Source organism: Numida meleagris, chromosome 2 (genome assembly GCF_002078875.1).
Source record: "Numida meleagris isolate 19003 breed g44 Domestic line chromosome 2, NumMel1.0, whole genome shotgun sequence".
In the NCBI taxonomy this organism is placed as follows: Eukaryota; Metazoa; Chordata; class Aves; order Galliformes; family Numididae; genus Numida; species Numida meleagris.
Window position 1 is genome coordinate 5,474,680 of NC_034410.1, and position 20,650 is coordinate 5,495,329.

At 45.2% G+C, this 20,650-nt stretch overlaps 1 protein-coding gene and 1 long non-coding RNA gene across 4 annotated transcripts in view; one reads left to right on the forward strand and one right to left on the reverse strand.

Moving 5' to 3' along the window:
• WDR86 (WD repeat domain 86) overlaps positions 1,055-20,650 on the reverse strand; it is a 20,104-nt gene continuing 508 nt past the window's right edge. The window contains exons 1-7 of one of the 3 annotated variants that reach the window (XM_021387907.1): positions 20,440-20,644; positions 20,067-20,343; positions 17,462-17,603; positions 15,516-15,948; positions 6,535-6,670; positions 3,260-3,363; positions 1,055-2,139 (exon numbers count right to left, since the gene is read on the reverse strand). In XM_021387907.1, coding sequence (XP_021243582.1) covers positions 1,921-2,139; positions 3,260-3,363; positions 6,535-6,670; positions 15,516-15,948; positions 17,462-17,603; positions 20,067-20,229 — 1,197 coding nt within the window. In that variant the 5' untranslated portion in view covers positions 20,230-20,343; positions 20,440-20,644 and the 3' untranslated portion in view covers positions 1,055-1,920. Of the gene's footprint in view, positions 2,140-3,259; positions 3,364-6,534; positions 6,671-15,515; positions 15,949-17,461; positions 17,604-20,066; positions 20,645-20,650 lie in introns of those variants that run through there. The other 2 variants (XM_021387906.1, XM_021387905.1) reach the window with 2 other exon arrangements.
• The window catches only part of LOC110394176, a 4,944-nt gene continuing 2,542 nt past the window's right edge, over positions 18,249-20,650 (forward strand). Inside the window, exon 1 of the long non-coding RNA XR_002435427.1 lies at positions 18,249-18,540. This is a non-coding gene — a long non-coding RNA (uncharacterized LOC110394176). The remainder of the gene's footprint in view (positions 18,541-20,650) is intronic.

The window sequence follows — 20,650 nt, forward strand, 5'->3', positions numbered from 1 at the left end:
CTCTGAAAGGAGCTGCTGAGGACGAGCCGTGTACGTGGTGAATGTTTCTTACCCAGCATTTACCGGGGTTCTGTAGTACTGGAAGAATACACGGTACTGGAAGTAGGGCTATGGCACCAATCCAGCTGATAGTTGGTAGGTTTCTGTACTGGATTTCATTCTGGCTACCTTAGCCCAGAGCAGCAAAAGACAAGGAATAATTATACCATTAATCAGTTACTTGCTGTTTATTTCACGCTTGCGTGTCAAGACAAGCATTACAAAAACAGAGTAGTTTTGTATTTCATCCCTATCGACCAGCACATTTCTAATACAAACTTGAGGCAAAAAAAAAAAAAAACCCAGCAACCACTGTGTCTCTGCAAGAGAGCACAGAGCACTGAACAACATACAAAAAAAATACATAGACAAAAGAGTGAAAACAACCAACTGAGCTGCATGTAGCTTGAAGGAGGAGTGGGTGGGACTGCAATGGCATTACCTTGGGGTAGCCCATGGGCATGCTTCCAAGGCAGCAGCTCTCTGCTTTGGCACAGCTTGTATAGCAAAGTGGCATCAACAACACAAAAAGTGAACGTTTCTCCTTGGGAGATGTTAAATGAGCATGGTAACAGGCAGAGCTTGCCAGAGCAGCCGTTCCTCCATGGTGTAGTTCTGCCAGCCCTGCCCCCAGGAACTGCATGTGCAGTTTGAAGCGATCAGCAGGGCAGGAGGCATTAGCTAAAGGATTTTGTTAATTTTGAACATGCATTTCAAGACACTGATATCTTTAGCACCAGCCAGAACTGGTAATGACTCATTAATTCCACTCTTTATGAGCCCTATGTCTATGAAATCCATTTGCAAACTTCATGTGCAGCTGCTCTGTGATGAGCTCTCACATCTAACCAACTGGGGGCAGTTAGCTGAAAGTTTTAAACAAGGAGCCCAGCAGCAAGCAAAAGGAAAGAGTTTCCAAAATGTATGTTGTTCTTCCATATTCCCTCCATTCTTTGCTCCTGTGCATCCAAATTCCCTCCACCTGAGAAGTCAATAAAAGCCAGCCACACAGCTGTAGATGCCACATGTTTATTGGTCAGTTCTACAACAGAATTACAGCATTTGTATCTTGCTGCAGTACAGAATAAATAAAGCCATAAAAATAAAAACATGTGGTTAGACAGTTTGGTTCTGGTTCTACAAAGGGTTATATCTGCAAATAGAAAAATAGAAGAACCTTTGTTTATTCACGGCTCAGTGGTTATCAGAAAGGGAGGAACCTGGAGAAAGAGGAGGAGAAGTACCCTTGGATCTGACTGCTTATCCAATACTGAGCAAGCCAAGGCCAGGCACAACCACATAAGGAGGAAAGACAACACATTTCCAGCCACTCTTTTTATTTCATGCCCTCCCCCTCTGAAGCATAACTGGAAATCCCCAGTGGAGACAAGGACCACACAGAACTGAGTGCTGAGCCAGGCAGCCCAGGGGCATTACACAGCCACTGTCCCAGACATGGTGCCACCACCTCCTGCCATGCTGAGACATCCAGCTGGACAGAGGGCATGAGAGGGCAGCAGGGACAGGTGGAAACATTCCTCATCACATACCAGCCAGGTGGAACTGTGCAACACCTCCATGCCAGGGAGAACTGGAAAAAAAAGCAGCTGTAAATCAAGTTCTTAATGACACAGCCACTCCACTGATACATCACCTGAATCACACTCAGTCCCTCCTGACCCCAGTATGGTTCAGCTGAGAGTCATCCTGAGAAGCAGCATGACTGGAGTCCATCTGACAGCCACAGAGAACTCTGACTCTAACTGAGGTTCAAGCGAAGCCATTTCCCGTCTCTTTCCAAGTTGTGGCTTGCATGGACACAGTGGTGCAGAAAACAGAAGGTTCAGCTTTGGTCACTCCCAGGAAGTCTCTTGTGGAGAGTCACATCAGTTCTACAGTCTCGTGCTCCCTGTTTTCTTGCTGCACCATACAGCCGACCTTATTGTTGAAAAGACGAGACAGACTTCCCTTCTGAGAGCTCCTGCCCTGGGCACACCTCTCCTTCTTCAAACGCCGCTTATTCCTCTTGCATATTCCCCGGATGTCCCAGATCCTCAGTGTGCCGTCGTGGGAGGCTGTGTACAGCAGCTCGTTGTGGATCTGGAACAACAGGGTCACACAGTGCCAAACTACAGCTCAGAATGTGCATAATCAAACTCCAAAGTCAGAGCAGAGCTTGAACCAACACTCCCGACCTGATAGCTCATTCCAAGAGCTGGTATAAATTATCACAAAAGCTGCTCAAGTGCGATGAGACATTACCAAGCCAGGGCTCATTTCTTAGCCACTTCACAGAGCCATAAAATAAACACAGCAAGAGTTAAAAATAACTTAGTTCCTCACTGCTGTTCTGGTAGATGTAACTGCTTAGTGTCGCAGCAGGCTGTAGCTGGGCATTTCTGCGCCCATTTCAGCCTGCTGGTTTTGAAGACAAAGATTGGGCAGCATCAAAATGTACATCACTGGGCCGTGGATAGGGACAGGAATACTCTCCTCTGTACGTCCCTTCACTCCCCCCACCCCCTCTAGCCCGGAAATACTGGTGCCCCTTGAGTCAAGGGAACATCCAAGTCCTCTTTTAAGGACCTGAATTAGTATTCAGAAAAATGTTAACCCCGTAGCAGAGACTTTCCCCTTTGTCTGGTGGGAGGTGCAGCAGACAACAATGCAGAGCTGCTCTGTCATCTTCACACCTACAGAAAAAAATACATGCTGGAGGCAACGCTTCATATGGGAGTTTATATAACAGGTAGAATGTGGTTATCACCACTGGCTCCTCACTAAGATCAGAAAGGATGGCAAAAAGTTGCTAGACTATGAAGGGATACCTTGTCTGCATGGGGATGAATGCTATCTTTGTTCTGTTGGGATAAGGAAGAAACTTGCATTCTGCACAAAGCACTGCAAATCCTCACCATCATGCAGCCTCCCAGTGGGAAGGCTCTCAAAGTCCATCATCCTCTGCCCCTACACGGCTCTGTCACTGCATTTCTTATGGATGCTTGTCTAACCCAACCTGAAAAGCCTCCTGCCGCTGACACAGGGCTGCCTCAGGGGGCTCATGCTGTGGTTTTCCTTATCTTTTAATACTAGAGCTTTACTAAAATTACATAGGGGATATTTGTGTCTGTTACGTTTCGTCTCATCCCAGAACAGCACTCAACTGCCGCACAGCTGCCACGAAACACCACAGAGCAAGCACAAGTGACAAATTCCCCACCTGGATGCAGTTGATGATGAACTTGTGTCCTCGGAAGATCTTCTGCAGGACACCGCTCCTGGAATTGAAGGCTCGTGCACAGGCATCACCACTCCCAGTGAACACTGCAACACAACCACCCAGCTCAGCACGCGGCCAGCCATGAGCAGCCACAAAAGGACAGCTCACACCAATTCAGAAACGCACCAAGAACTGGTTCCCAAAGCAGCACAGCCATTTTTGGGCTCGGCTCTTTTCTCAGAGCAAGTTCATTTTGATCTCACCAACCCCAGCAGGCTGTGTTCCCTTGCACTCTGATCACACGGATTTGGCCCTGGCTTCATTACAACGCAGTGTTCGCCCCTGTGGGAGTCCCTGCAAGCAGTGGAGCCTTGAAGTGATTGAAGGCTCAGGCTACAAGCTCTGTTTCAGTATGGCACAGAACTATTTGAGGGTTTGGGCCATCACTTTTGTATTTTATGTGCTATATATTGCAAATGTATGTTTTGTTTTTCAACTATATTAAGCATTCTGCAGCTAGAAGCTGTAAGGCACTGCTAGCTATTTAGGCTGTACCTCAGCAGTGATCCCCCACAGGGGAACATCTGTATGCCTTAGGGGTTATACACTGCATCCAGGAACATTCACTTTCTTCCACCTGCCCCAAATTCCTCAAGTTTCTCTACAGATAACAATGTCAGAACAGCACAAAGCAATGTATTCACCGCCCCCCTGCGCTTCATGTCTTTGCAGAAAGACTTACAGAACTGAAAAGCCTGAAAATAACAGCTCCCTCATCTTTTGGGAGAAACTGGGCACTGGATTCCTGAAGAGACATGAAGAAGCGTACACAGTGGCAAATGGAGGGCTACAAGAAGAGATGAGAACAGGCTGCCTCCTGCTAGCAGCCTCCCAATCCCAGGTTAAGGAGCAGGAAGCTGGGTTCTTCCTGGGTACGCCTTCAAGGAACACTTGGATATAGAAAAACCAACCTCATTTTACATGGGCCTGCATACACTCAATGCCCAACTCAATCCTGAAAAAGCACTCATCCCATTCTGCAGACCAGTACCAACAATACAAAGCACAGCACAAGGTATTTTTTTTTTTTTCCAGTCAGCAGAAGTCCCTTCCTACCTGTTACGCACATGCAGAGAGTAAGAAGCAATTAAGAGCAGCTTTCACTGTGCGGCTGTCAGCTTATTTCAGCTACGAGGATTTTGCTCTTGACAGACATCTCCTACACCTTTTGAACTGTCACTCCAGATTTAGGAAGCCTCCCCACAGCCCTGAGTGTAAGGAAGAACTGTTGATGTAACCTAGATTCAGCATTTAGATATGTGTTTTTATAGACACCTCTATGAAACAAACAAGCAAAAAAATATATATATATGTATCAGGAATTCTTTTTTCTTTTTTTTTTTTACTTGAATTTCACAGAATCTTGGGAGAGTGGGCAGGTTTGGAACATTCCCTTGGAGATTTGGGACAGGAAAAAAAATATAAACCAAATTAAATCTTAAATGACCACGTGCGTACTGTAGGAGAGAAATAACCACGATAAGATCATTAAATGGAACTGAGAAGAGCTGTAATATTCCCCATGCTTGTAATTACACATGCATACTGAGGAAAGCCACTAGAAACACATTCTGATTATTTGAGGCTTGGTTAGAATTAGAATCTAAATTATGTTCAGACACATCCCTAACATTCTTCCATGACGTGTATGTTACTCTTTAAGCGGAATAAATTCTCCTCGTTTGACACACTTAGTATTTCTGCTTTAGATTGAAAGCTGAGATCTTAAATAGCACTATGAGCACTTCTATCACACTATCAGGATGTTCTTCACAGGCCTGACTAAATGCAGCAATACTGACTGCATTCTAAGAAAGAGAGTTAGGGAAAGTAATATATCTGCCTGGCAGGGACACTGCAGAGGGGTGAAGGAGAGGGAAACGGCATTGGATAATGAAACTTCTATTTGAGCCTCACCTTCTTTATGATTTTAGAGACTCTGGTCAAGCCTGTGCTGGGGGCATGAAAAGCAGCTCTGGACATCTCATTAATGAAGGAGACAGTCTGCTGCCTGCTCAGTACAGCCTCCTCACTGCATCAGGCCAGCACTCGCTTAGTGCAGTCGCCTTGCCTTTGGGTAGCCTTGATGAATTCAGTGTTTGGTTTTGTATCTTTTTAATGCATACCATCTCGCAATTGCCAGCCATTCATCACCATTATACCCATCATCTACCAGAAGAGATATTAAGGCCCTAACAGCAACCATTCATTTGGTGTCACATGTTGACCACATAGTTGAAAGTGCAGAAATTGAGATCCGAAAAGCACTGCAGCTTTCTAGATTAGTTTAAGACTCGTATTGCCATCCCTGTCACCTAGAGGAGAGAAATTCTTGTTTGGGAAGTGAATGGAGGCATATCGAGCCTAATGTCAATGTCAGAATGAGACTGAGATGATGCACAGAGAGGTTCAGGCTGACTGAAACAGAGATGCAGTCTTGCAACACAAACACAGAAGAGCAGAGACTGATGTGCAGCAGGGGAGCCAGCCAAGAGAGGGATTTAAAGAGCAGTTTCTTTGCTGGAATACGTTACGTCAACAAGAGACAGCTATGCAAAGATGCCTCTATTAACAGGAATACCAAAAGCAGCGAAGCAGAATCCCAAGCATTTGTAAGCAACACTCAGCTGTGACAGAAAATGTGGTTTTAGGAGCAACTAGATGCAGAAGGTCAGAAAAAGGGAAAAGAATTTGTGGAAAATGAGTTTTGGAGATAGCTGGAGTTTAAACAGAAGCCATGTTAGAAGGAGCAGTGAGGATTTGAGATGTGATTCTGGTTTGGGACAATCTGTTAACAGTACTGACAAGGCAGCAGAGGCAGGCGCAGGGCAGCATATCCAGCAGCAGCACTTGCTGTCAGCAAGCAAGCAAGCAGCAGCAGCAGGCTGACAGACGTCAGGCTGGTGAGGCTAAACCATGGCTATGCAAACAACCCACAGACAGCTCTGGATTTAAGCCACTTCCCTTCGTAACATAAATAAAGCAAGTACTTCTTCATGTGCTAGAAGAAAGAGGTCAAAATGGAAGGAAGATCCAAGCTTCTCACATGGAGTAGCGCAGCAAATTTGATACTGAACATAAAACACGTTGGAGCTGAAAAAAAGTGACATGTTTCCAAGCCTTGAAGTTACAGTATTCTCTATTAACGATCTTTGATCAAAGACAGACATCCAGAAGGAGACAAGGGATTGCTGAACATAGGAAAGGCAACTTACAGATCCCAGCGTGGTATTTCAAAGTGCTAACGCTGTGTTTGTGAGCCTTGTACGTTTGGATTCGCTCCCCAGTGTCTACTAACCAGCACTTCACCGTCCTGTCCGCGCTTCCTGAATACAAGTGCCGATTCACTAGCTGGAGGGAAGAGAAAAAAATACATTAGCAATATTAGCAATAGACTCCTAGGCTTGTTGGTGTGAGCACTGCGCTGAGCTGACTCATCTGAAGTCACGGCTCTCAAAAAAACCAACAATGAATGGTAGTTCCTCTGCAAAGTACAGGCTGAGTTTTAACTAGTGCCTGGCAACCCTACCTGTGGCAAGGGGTTGGAACCTGATGATCCTTGAGGTCTCCTCCAACCCAAGCCATTCTGTATGATTCTCTGATAAACAGTATTACAGGATTACTCTGCACAAGCTCAATATGCAGAAACACTAGCTCTTCCTTGAGCCTTGTGCTTTTGTTTCCAGAAGTCTTTAGATTGTTATCCGATGATTAAATCATTAACCATTCTCACACAGGTTTTAAACATCCTCAGTCAGATCACATTCTGCTGGGAGTTTGGAGCAAGCCAGCCTTTAAAATCCAAAGAGCAGTGCCCCGTTACACTAAGTCATCCATCCCATTGTGTAAACTTGGGAATGGTAGAGGTGGTTTTTTTCCCCTTTCCACACAGACACAGCAGAGAACGGCAAAGGGAATGATTGCAGAAGGGAAACAGAGGCAGGGAGAATGTAACAGACCTGTGTAGTACTATAAAACTTGCCAGGATACAGCAATAGACTGTCGAAGCTGCAGAAAGCCTGGCAGCTTTGCAGGGAAACCCTCCACAGCGCAAAGAGAAATCCCGCATTCATGCTCATCTAGGGCAAGAAAAGTACAGCTTTGAGCAGCCACTGTTCTGCACAGCTCTGTACACTTCTCCAAGCAAAGAGCTGGCCTGGCAGATGCCATTTGAAGGCAGTATAATGGAGTCGGCCAGTTAAGCACATGCTCCCACAGCAATCATGAGTCACCTGGACCCGGGTGTTGCTCTTGGGTCATTTTCAGGGGACACCTTGCATTATAAACCCTGGATCCCTCCTCTTGGCACTCTTTCTGTAAGCTTTAAATGTTTTTCCATTCTTTCCCATCTCCACTCCGCTTTCAGAAGGTGTCATTTGTGAAAGGCATCAATAAACGAGCAGAACTTGGCCCATGGGGCAGTTTTCACAGCTAAACGTCAAGAGGTTGTAAAACACATCAGCTGCTAAAAGTCAGCAGTACTTTGAAATGTCACATCCCATTACTTTTAAGCTGCGTTAGCAATGGCATTAATACTACATCTCTTTGAGGAAAGAACAGGAATGGCCAGCAGCACTAACCAAAAGTGAGAGCCATAACAGTTCGCCTGAGGAAGGTAACCTGACCTTTCATTTCCGGGCTCAACTTGAATGGGCATGACAAACGGTGTCACACGGCCCCTGCTCAATGCAAGAGTTGTTTTGAATTGAGATCCTGCTGGGCTCTTCCTGGTCGAGTCATCACGTTTCTGTTTCAGACATCTTGCATGTTAAGAAGGGAAAACACGGAGTGGTAACCTCCTGCAGGTAAGTGCCACTCAGCATTACCGGAATGTTAGGTTACGCTGCTTGAGTTCCACATCTAAGTGGGTGTGCAAATGCTGAACTGAAACAGCAGCCCTTGTCTAGATTTTCTTCCTTGCTAGATATAAAAATGTTAAATGACCTGGGTGTAGCAATCAGAGGGACCAACACAACGGAAAAGGTGTTACAAAAGAGGTGGAAGGACCAGCACAACAGCAAGGTGCTACAAAGGAAGGGAAGTAGATCGCTCACCTGTATCAGAAGACTCTGAGTTTGTAGGGAAGGGCTTCCACCAAGGAGGGATCTCCAGAAAGAGACCCTCCCTCAGTGGCAGTAAGCCCTTAAATGAGGCCTAAGAGCAGTGGAGCCAGGCTCCATCCCTTCTGGTCACACAGGTGAATTGCCTTCACCTGTGCTCCCAGGGCTGGCTGGGTCTTTCCTCCAGGTGCTCAATCAGTGGTTCAGGCCATGACTCAGCAGTTCCCATAAACTTGGGCTTTCTCAGATAAATTATGCCACCAGGAGCATAAGAACCATAAAAGCTTCCCATGCACAGAGACCTGCAGAGTTGGCAGCATGGCAACCCTGTTCATTAAGCCCCAAACCTTTGTGCCACTCACGCTGCCCTGTAACAGACCCATTTATTTCCCTTCCTCCCACTCCCCAGTTTAAGCAGGTGAGTGGAGTAGCAAAGGATTCTCAGCAATGTTTGGAAACAGAAACATGAATGGGCTAAGCCATCTATTGGATGTCACATACTAAGCCTGCAGCAAAGCCAACAGCAAAGCCTGCTACATGCTTGGACTGTCACACTGCCTCTCATTTCATGGCATTTTTAAAATGCAGAACACTGAATAGCTATTAGCAGGGAAATCCAACGAGAGTCATCAGCTCAAGCAAATCATATCTACTGCTGGTGGTACGATGCAGCCATCACCTCATCTGAATTGCTGTAGGTATCTACAACTAAAATAGCCCCTTACAGCCACTGAGGCCTGCTCCTAAAGCAGATGTCCAAAGCAGATCACACCTTAAAAGTGGCTCTTTGTCCCACAGACAAGAATGGCCTTCTTAGCTGTTGCCATCTATATCAGTTTTGGTGAATTATCTCCTGCTTCACTTGATTGGATCTTGACAGATCTAGTTTACACCTGCAACCTGAGCTATAGCACTTCAGACATCTATTATTTAGTCAGCAGCAGCATCACACACAGTGTCCCCAGCCTAAGCAACTGATGAGCAGCCACTCACATAATATAAAATAATGCCTTCCCTACTTCAGAGGTGGGGCACTGTGATACAGTGCATCTCAAGTCCCTACCCAGAAAATTGTCTTGAAGTCTGCAGCACTGTAACTTCTGACTGCCAGAATCCCAAACCGCAGGATGCATTACACGCCTCAGGGCAGCTGTGATGAGCACCAGTGCACAGAGTCCATGACATTGTCCAAGAACATATATGAAAACCAGCTGGGATTCTCTCTGAAAAGAGCAAGACAGAGGAAGTGTTCTAATCTGACCCACCTCAAATCAACAGTTTGGCTCCAGAGCTTTCTGTCAGACTCTGCATCCAGAAGATGCATCTATCCCCCAGTGCAGACACAGCAGGCCTGGCTCTTAACTCACCAAGGCTGAATGTGGTGCACAAATACCCCCATGCTGGCTGGGCACAGCAAGTTGCCAAAGCCCCATCCAGCCCTGCCCTGAGCACCTCCAAGGATGGGGCACCCACAGCTCTCTGGGCAAACCTACCCCTTCTTAGTTTAAAGCCATCACCCCTTGTCCTGTCACTAGAAAGCATCCACAGTTGCTGTTCCTTGGCTTAAATATCCCTGCTAACACATTAAGCTCGGCAGATCAGCTCCCAGAACAACTTCACCAGAATGCAAGACCATACTGTACCTTTGGTGGGAGCAAGGCCTCCCCAGTGCCAAGAGCAGCACCCATGTTTGTCTATGGGCATTCAGGAGCAGCCATTTTCAGCAAATACTCATGAGCTTACAAACCCTCTGTCCCTGACTCCCAGGCCTTTCCCCCCCCCCTCCCTTCTATCTCCAAAGCTCCAAAACCCACACTCAATTCTCTAACCCCAGTCCTATTCTTATTAAAGAATTTAACTTTCTTATAATTTAGAAGGAAAATGGTACAATTTCACCCAATAGATTTTCCAAATATACCCAAGCCTGTCAAGTCTTGGTTTAAAAAGCCATCAGTAGAAACAGTTACATATTCTAATCTGCAAATGCCTGGAGAACCGGTGGTATTTTCAGAGCTGTATTTTCCTTGGCTGGCTCCTGAGTGCTTTGTTCACTTTGGATCACTGCCCAACAAAGTTCCTGACCAGGAAAAGCATGGCAAGGCAAGGACACCTGCAGCAGAGTAGACAACACACAACAGATCTGCAGCTTGGACGCTAACGAGTTATGCGGACACTTCAAACCCAAGCAGCTTCAAAAGAATAAAAAACCTGATGACAATCAGATGATCAGTTTCAAAGTCTCAACCAGACTGGGGAAAAAAAAAATCACCGCATTGGTAGCTTTAATTCTGGACTGTTCATTTTTCTCATTACACTGAGGGACTTTGCTTTTTACCAGATGAAACACTGAGACACAAGAATGAAGCATATTTGTCTCAGCCCTCCAGCAACGTCCTCGAGATGTTCTATTCCATCACAAATTTGGCCAGACTGGTTTTTAACAGCCAAGTTACAGCACTGGCAAAACAAAGGTTGCAAACACTGAAGCAGTTACAGGCTTCACCATACAAAAATTGCCTATTTTATTTAATCCTGATGTTGGTCACAGCCCCTAGACGTGCCACAGCTCAAATAAATAAGCATAGCTAGGGTTGGTCTCTCCAGTCACAACCCTACTGCTCCGCAAGCTTGGCTGAGCTGAACACATGCAGCAGCTTAAGACAATTTCCACCTGCATGAATGCCAGAAAACGTCAGCAGAAGAGTTGTGTAGCAGGTTTTCCAACCTGCGACTTATAGGAATGGACTTTGTTCTCCCACTTAACCTTTGCTATAAGACATTTTAACTTCCATCCAAGGAGAGGCCACTAGCTCACCGATCGGACCGGGGCACGTCATCTTGCTGCAGGTCACTGTGCTCAGGCTGGCTCCCAGGAAGGCAAGTTCCCATCAGCACACTTCCCTTTGCCAGCTTCTTCTCTACAAGGGGTCAGCGCTCTGCAACCTGTCAGCTGGGTCTTCTGTTCACAGCTGCTGCCAAGCTCGAAATCACCAGCTTGGAGCAGTCTCAAGTTACAGCTATGTGAGCCTTCCGCTGAGTTAAGACTTTCAGGATCCCATTCAAACCACGTTCATTTTAGTGAGCGAAATAACTCCCTGTGGGCAAGAAATTGTTTTGGGTTGGTTTTTTTTTTTTGGTTGTTGCTGTTTTTTTAAACTGGGAATCCATCTAGACAGCACTCTGGCTGCTAGGGAACATTTTTCAACTTCTTCACTGCAGTGTAACAGCCCTAAAACACACTCCTTTCCTAGCAGTGCTGAACACATTCAGATTCCTCTAATTCATCCTGCAACGAGCTATGCAACAAACAAATTACACAAACGTGCACACAATTTCATTGGTGCAATGAGAAGATCCATCCCCATGATCACAACAGTTTAGTGTATGTATAGAGTTCAGGCAATGGGTTTGCTCACAGCATTCTTTTCTTCCAGCCAGCTTTAAAAGACAACGAAGGGGAATGTTCCCAACAAAGGATCTTTTGCAGGAAATCCAGAAGCGAGTCCTTGCCCACTCATGTTCATTTAGAACTCCATTTGCAACTCTCCTCCTTGTAAGAATGTTCACCATAGAATCCAAGCTAAATACCAGGCTGGATCATTCCTTTCTGCCAGCTTTTGGCAGCACGAGTTTGATAAATACTCTGCCTGAACAATCAGCAAAGGACAAAGCAATCCTTGTAAACAGTTTGCAAAACCACTTCGGAGACATTTAGAACAACACACACAAGTAAATATTTAGGCCAGGGCTATTCAGCCTGTTGCAGACATTGGTGTTAAAGGGAAACGTACATCTGATTTTGAATTACAAACCTTGGTCTTTAGCTGGGCCTGAAACGTTTTAGTGGAAGAAACAGAATGAGCTGTGTGATTACACACAGCCCACCCTTGCTTTTTCCCCATTGCTTCCTATAAAATCACATCACTGGCTCTTACACGAAGAGAGAGCACTCAGAGCAGCTGTTGCCCCTCGCCTGCCAAGCTCGCAACGCACTGCAGAAGAAGCACGAGTGAAGAGTTCTGGCTGCTAACTGCTGGTTACCTTGCCTGACGACGTGAGGGAAGGAGTCGAGACTGCCAAGGCACCTCACAATGCAGAAAGCCTACTGGCAAAGCTTCTGTCAGTTGAACTGAGATGGTGGAAGGAAGAACGGCGTTTCTAAAAGCTGGCACCTGCAGCTGTTCTGAGAGCAGGCCACACGCCGTGATTCAGCCCTGGGACAGCAGGACAAGTCACACGCCAGATCAGAACACTCACTCTCCCCACTCCGTTGAGTATGATCACTAAGGACAGGAGGAAAGGGAAAGCTGAAAGCCAACCAGTGCTTTCCAGGCTTCCACACTGGATTAGAATATTCAGGCTTCTCTAATGTATGCTGGATGGCAACGGTACTTAGAGGATCTTAGAGCAATTAAGGAGCATTCAAAATCAGAACATGACTATGCCATCTTCTACCTGCTTTTCATTCACCAGCCATGCAGGAAGGAAAAACATGGGTGTATCTATAGATACCTACCCTGAAAGGCTCTTCTAGGAAACTCATTCACTGCTACAGAAACACTACTGATACCTACTGGAAAGTAATGGGAGCTGACCAGCCCAGACCTTACCCACAGCAGCTTAGACCATCCTGATGCACTCCTGTTGATACAGTGCATTTTAAAGTTGGAGAAAATACAGTCTCAATATTCCCACTTTTCCTGTTCTCAGTGTGGTATCTTGTCCCAGACAAAACTCCACTTCTCAAACATTCTGAAAGGCCAGCCTCCCTTAGGAACCTTTATTTACATAAATGCATTGAAAATAAGTACTTTTTTTTTACCCCTTTAGTCTCTCCAGGTGAGCATTCTAGCAGCTAGTAAATGGTAACAACTACCTTTAAATGCCAGTACCAGCTCAGTTCCTCCAGGACAAGGGAGTAAAAATCTGGTGTAATTAGTAGCTCGCTCTCATGCTCTGAAGAAACTGAACTACTGCCAACAATTAAAGCTGTCTGCTGGCTACTGTGAGTGACTCACAACTACCTCAGAGTCCTTCCGGACACACAGTTTGAAAAATACTACACTAACTCACTGACACTGATTGCAACACTGCCACAAAGGAGCCCTGGGCAAAGAAGGCTCCAAAGGTTCCTGGAGAGCAAAAAAAAAAAATTATTAAAACCGTCAGCAAACTAAAGAAACATAAAGCAAAAAAAAAAAACCAACCAAAACACAAGAAAACTGCACACACCTCCGTTCAGGAAGTTTCCCTTCTGTTGCAACATCTTTGTATGGATTCTTGTGATTGACCCCTTTCTAAAAGAATGCAAATACCATGTGGGCTGTGCTGAGAGGCAGCCAAGTGGAACAGAAGGGCTAGTGTCGAACCCGAGAAGGAAGAGTGAGGAATTAGAAAAGATTGACAGGCTAAAGCTATTCAACAGCATTATGGTGAGTGATTAAGCTGGGTAAGTTTTAGGGCAGCGTGTACCCAGCTGGACTCCTCTAGCTTCAGCCATCAGCTGATGACTGGAGAAGCAAGAAGCTTCCAGTTACTCACAGCTACGGGCTGAGGCTTTGGCCAGCATCATTGCCAGCACAGTCTTGGCAGCAGTAGACTTGTCTACTTTGAATTGTTCAGGTTTTCCAAAGAGACGTGTTGGTTTTGCTTTTCTTCTCTCCTACAAGTAGTTCTGTTTGTTTAAAACCATTGTTTAACTCTGTGCTCACAAGTAGGGAAGCACTGCTCATTCTGGAGCATTCAAAGAGCGTAATTGAATTTCCCAGGCTTCTGGGAGTGGGTCAAGCCAGTTCTGTGTAACAATTTTAGCAAGAACCCAATTAAATTAAGGCAAGCTCTGTTGCTGCCAATCTGCGTCTTGAAGAAAGGTTGCAATTAAACAGTAAAACATAGCATGACACTAAGAACAGCAACATATTTACTTGAGCATCCTCAAAACGCATTACCACAATGCTATAAAAACAAGCTTTAATGCTGAGAATGCACCCAAGCAAGACAAACATTACTCCAGGGCAACATGACCTCGTTCTTTTTCCTTTCTAAAAGCAAAGGAAAATGGAATTCCTTCAGTACTATCGGGTCTTCAGTCTGCTAGTGTCAGCTGTGACTATCTTCTTTAGAAACAGAGGCAACATTTATTAAACAGCTATTAAAAATACATAGTGTAGCCTACGTAAAGGAAAAGTAGTTACATAAACAAGAAGAGTAGTGAGAAAACTGTTGTCTTGTGTAAGTCAATACAACAGATCTAATTAAAAACACTTTAGTTTACTGACCCGAGGTTAACTTACAGACCATCACACAACTTTTTTTAGATATTCCATTAATATTCTCTGGTGAATGGACAAGTAATTATGCCGTAGTTCCCCTTTGTCTTCTTCATCTCCCTAAATCCATTCCCTCCCCTGCAACGTTCATGAACTTGGCAACATTCACCAGAGAAATACCACAAACAGAAAAATAAGGTACAGCTCTTCGAGTCACATTACATTTTTTCCCCCTCTCCTTTACTATTTCCCAATTCTATCCCCCAGGCTCTACTTCTCTTTTCCACTTTCCTTGCCCACTCTCTCATTTGACCATCTCCTTCTCCCTCTCTTTCCTTGTCTTATGTCTGTATGTGGTTTTAACAGCAGGATTTCTTCCAGCTTTATGTTTTCCTTTTATCTCTTGCTCTCAGTTTTGGATTGTTTACTGAAGATATCTGATTTACTCTGATTTTTATTCCCCACTTTTTAAGTTACCCATCCCTGTGTCAGCTTCAGTGCATCAACAGCTCAGATTATTTCTCTTCAGAGTCTGGTGATCCAAAGTACACAACCCTACTCAGAAGAAAAGTGCTCCTGGACACCCCACACATGCATTTCAAGACCAAGGGGTACTTAAATACTGAGCTAGAAGTTAAACCAGGACAGCTCCTGGAAGCCAAGAGGATACCAGAGTATTATTTTAGAGAACGCATTGTTCCAAGACCACAGGGCACAACTATTCTGTTACCGTATGAATGCTTAAGAATACCATTTACAACGTGTTTCAGAAGAGCTTCTCTGTGAATTAAAAGACAATTGAGACCCACACAAATTAGGAGACAGATACCTCCTCAGAATGGCTCTTGGAGAAGCCTCCATTCTTACCTCCAGGCAAATTATCGATCCTTGATGCTCTTTGAACACTTTCAGCTGCTCGCCGGTAACAATATTCCACGTTCGAATGGTATAGTCCGTGCTGCCAGAAAACAGCTCCCTGTTTGGTGCGTCAAGTATAAGGCATAAAACAGCCCCAGTGTGTCCCAGCAGAGTCTGGTAACAGCGCCCGCTGGACACCCACCAGACCTTTACAGTGCAGTCCGTGCTACCTGTCACTAGGAGGTCTCTGCTTACTCTCTCCTCCTCCTCCTCCTCTTCCTCCTCCTCTTCAAGGACGTCCTTGGAGGAATAGTGAGCTAGAGTCAGGACACAGTTCCGATGGCCCCGGAATTCCTGGATTTGTTTCTCCTTGTCCACGCTCCAGCAGCGGGCTGTCCTGTCATAGGAGCCACTAAAGAGATAGTCTTTGGCAACCAGGATCCTGCGAAAAATATTATGTATTAACAGTATCATTCTTTTTACCTTTTTTTTTTTTGTAGTGATTTCAATGCTACTAAGCACACTGAACCTAGAAACAGTAGCATGAACTCAACATATATAACCCCGATTCAGCCCCTCTGTTCCAAACGCATTATTTGTAACCACACTTTTTTTTTTTTAAACAAACACTTCTGTTTTACTTCTCACAAGACTTCTTATTCAGGTACACCAATGTGGATATTGTAGCACTGCAGCTTTGAGCTGTTGTGCTTCTCTAAAATCTTTCCCTGCAGCACTCCTACATACTTCCCATCGGTGATGTATGCTACCTAGCAGCTGTTAGCTTGATGGGGCAGGTGAGAGAGTTCTGGGGTTTTCTGGTTTTTTTTGGTTGGTTGGTTTTGTTCTTACAAATCACTCATTTTTCTTGATAATTACATATTAGTATTTCTTTATAAGCAATTATTTATAAACTGATCTATGAGAATGGCTTGGAATCAAAATAAAAGAAGCATTTTGAGAACCTGGATGGTAACTAATGGTGTAGAAAGATTCTTCCATTATCAAATAGAGAGGGCATGCAAAATCATACTAATTTCACGTTGTGCAGGATCTTAAAAAAAGGCAGAGCAAGAGAACCCTACTTATTACAGAACTAAAGAGCAAGTTGGAGATTACAGCTCAAGAATTGAGCTCACTGGGCCTCCACAGTAATGGAATGTAGCTGCGCAAACACTTAACAGATAACAGCACAGTCTCTGTGGTCTGTGTTTCTAAACTGGAAATAGGGAACATCATAACCCATCTTCTTTATAAGAAGAGTTTGGTCCTCTGGAACCTTTCAAACTGGCAACAAAGACAGATGAATAGGGAACACATTTCCCATTTGCTGATTCAAGCAAAATCAGGCCAGTGCCAGAACACAGGCAGAGCCAGCCTTCCTAACTATTCACAGAATCTAGCTACACATCGTGCGCTTTCTGCCTTTGGTAATGAACAACAAAAAATATTAAGATAAATCTTCGACCGATTGCTCCATTTGTGATTAAGTAAAACCATCCCAGCTATTAAGAGGCACTTTTAAAATCAACAAGCCAATCAGTTATGCGCAATCACTTTAATACTGAACTTCATTTGCACAAGCAGGAATAGTGATTCCAGGAACAGCCCTGCCTTTATCCCCCTCAGCGACTCAAAGGTTTGACGTGATGTTTTTACATCTATTTATCAACAGCATCTGTTATCAATTGAATGATTTCTTCTGGAATTTCATTGCTAGTGCTGGATTCAATTCCCCTGCTGTGTGCCTTTCAGCTCTCTCCTATCTGCTGTCTATGGATGCGTCAGCACTGTTGCTAGGAAAACGAATCATTACAGCACAGAACACGTGGAGCGCGTACTCTAAGGTTTACACAACCTGTTTTGTCAGCGTAGTCATGGAAAACTGCAGCAAAATGACAATACATGCGACAAGAGATTACAGGAAAACAATGGAGGAATTCCATGGAACCAACCTGTTAACAATTGACGTGTGCCCTCGGTAAATGGCCAGGCACTGGCCCGTCACTACGTCCCACTTTCGAATGGTGTGATCCGCACTACACGTGAAGGCAGCCTCGTTTTCTAAGTGGCAGAAGGTGATGTAACTTTCATGCCCTAGGAACAAGAGCAGAAATAACAGAAGTTCAACCACAGCGCATGCAAGCGGGGAGGACTAGGTGAGCTCTTCAGCTTGGCTAAAAGCACTGAGAACACATGGACCGGAGCTCTAGTTTTAAATGCACAGTCCCACTCTTCACATTTAAGGATTTGTGTCAAACACAGCGTTTTGAATTAACAGGAGCAAAATTCCACTCCATTGACGCACGGATTAAGTGGAAGAGTAAAATAGTACAGTTTCTCTAATCAGGCAGCTCAGCTGTACCAAAACATAATGAGTGAACTAGTGTCAGTATAACAACATTTGGACTACTGCAGTTTAAAACTTGTAACAAGCAGGGGGGGGAAGGTTTGTTTGTCCATTTTTTAGAAATAAATGCATTTTCTTCCTCCTAAAGCCAGGAAAAAAAAGGCTTTATTTCAACACAGCCCGCTGACTGTCGGGATACAAACAGTCCTAAACTGAAGCATGAAACTATGAAGCAAGGAAGAGACGTGAGCCTTACCAGCAAGTTTAGTTTCATTGTCCAAGCAGAATGAAATGCAAACAAAAAAGCCTAATGGGTAAAAAGCCAGCCAATATTTCCCCCATTGTGACTAATAACACGAGCGAAAACAGCTTTCAAAATATCAGCATACCTTTAGGAAACGACACAGGAAGAAAGAATAAGAGCACGGTTATTTACACAGCGCTCAGAGAACGTTAGGATCTTACAGTTCCAACAGACACAACTGCTACATGAACATTTCAGGCTGGAAAACGTGGTGATGGCAGAGAGGAGGAATCTACACCGCAGCCCTCAGCTTCTGTTGCTGCTTAGCAACACGTGCCATTGTTTTATCGCACCATGAAACACGCTGCATTTAAAACCACCCTAAGATTTGGGTCCCAGCTTTGTCCAAGATGAAACATGGTCACCTATCAAGGGAACAGGTGAGACAGCGCGTTCTTACACTCTTTTTGGATTTACAGATCTAGACTGTAAGATTTCAAGACCAGAACTGATTCTTCTTGAAGCATCCCAAGAGACTTTGGCTGAAGCCAGTAGGCCTTAATGTGATTTAAATATATATATATATATGTAGAAAAGATAAATGTAATTCAAAAGAGAGAGAGAAACAGAGACACTAGGAAAACAGAATGTTGTACAATAGAGATGTTAAAGAACTGAGGGAAAGCAGGTTGCCCAGTACAGCACTTAGGTTCACTGACATTAAAAAAGTGATTTTACTGCAACTCCTGTGATTGAAAGCCCTTTCAGTGGCCAGCAAACCAGAATCCATGCTATGAACACACAAAGCCTTTATTTTTCTTTTAAGCAAATTAATCAGATATAAAAAAAATTTACACAGATCACACAGGCTATATGTAAACTACACCCAGCCTCACACTTTTGTGACTTTATTCAAAGCAGCTTATCCAGGGCAAGTTTCAACCAGCAGCATTCCTCTTGCAGCAGCATCTAACCCTGCTCTTAGAAGATCAAAATGGCACTTTGGGCACTGCAATAAAGTCTGTCTGAGTTTAACCATCAATAATAGTCACACCAAGCTTGCCCAAGCTCCCTGTGGCAGGTAAGGCCCGGTGATGGTCTGGTGAGGAACAGCCACCACACAAGCCTACTGGTTATGCTGTGGTACAAGCTGGAAACTGAGTTCTAGATACGGGTTTTTCGGTAATTACAGCTTTCCAATGTGAATGTACACAAGAATCGCGTAAGTACGTAAATGTAACATAGAGTTATCTGATGTGACTGATAGTTCACAACCCATCCAGCCAGCCTGCTTGAAAGTTTACCCCGAACACCAGCAGTTCACGAGCCAGATACTGAATACTACCCAACATAACTTTTAACTGGGAAGATAAGTAATTATTGCTTTAAATGGATTTCCAATCCCTAAGCAAACGCAGCGAGTCTTCCAGGAGACACAGGATGTGGGGGCAAAGACAATACTCAATCCTTAAAAAAAAAAGGACAAAAAAAAAAAAACAGGCAAACAAACAAAGAAATCCCAACAATGTTCATTTTTGGAAGAAAGAAAGGATCAGAAATTCCAAATGTAAGAGTTGGGTTTTTGGGTTTTTTTTTTTTTTTGCTATAGTAAGAGAAGAACACAAGCGAGTGAGAATACAAACAATCCTTGGCCCCCAGTCTGATTCCTGCATGGCCGTGCTCTCTGCAAAGCTTTTCTTCTAGTTATTCAAACGTTAGCCTAAGGATATCAAATTTCGTTACAAATGCAAAACCAATTTAGAATTAAAGACTCCGGCAATCAACATATCCGTGTGCCAAAGGTAAAGCTCTGCGGAGAAAACAACGTTCAATTCAACAGGGCTTCTTCCCAGAGCTCTGGGTCAAGAGGTTCCGTATGAAGACCACCTGGAAAACGAGATGATTAAAGGGACAGAAACAACGCGGAGAGCGAGAGGGACGATCAGGAGAACGGAAGAGCGCCTACCTTGGAAGTGGCCGTGGCACTGGCTGTCGGCCGTGCTCCAGAGCCGCGCCGTGCCGTCCTCGCTGCCCGTCAGCAGGCGCTGCCCGTCGGGGCTGAGGCTCAGCCAGTTGATGCCTCCCTGGTGATCGGCGCACACCTTCACGGCCGAGCCGCTGTTCCCCATGCCGGCGGCTCCCCACGAAGGCTGCGGGTCAGCAGGTCGCCGCGCAGTCCCCTGCTCCGGGCCTCATCTCCCACCGACCGCCTTCAGCCATTGACCTCAACGAGGGAAGAGCAACTGGGGGACAGAGAGCAGGAGGACACGTTGAGCCACTGTATCTCCTCCATGGATACGCCGCTTTCTCAGTCAGGACGCGTTCGCGCTCTAGAGCACCTCCTTCTCCGCAGAAAGCCCTAGGGCGGAAGACCGCACGGCCTCCAGTGGCCTCCCATCCCTCCACCGGCACAAGGGCACTTCCAACCGCCGGGACAGCACCGAGCCCTCCCCGGCCGCCTGCTGCCCCGCACTGCGGCACGCGGGGCACGCTGCTTCTCCGCCGACGAGCGCGGGCAGCCCGCCCTCACGCACCCCCAGCGCCCGCCCG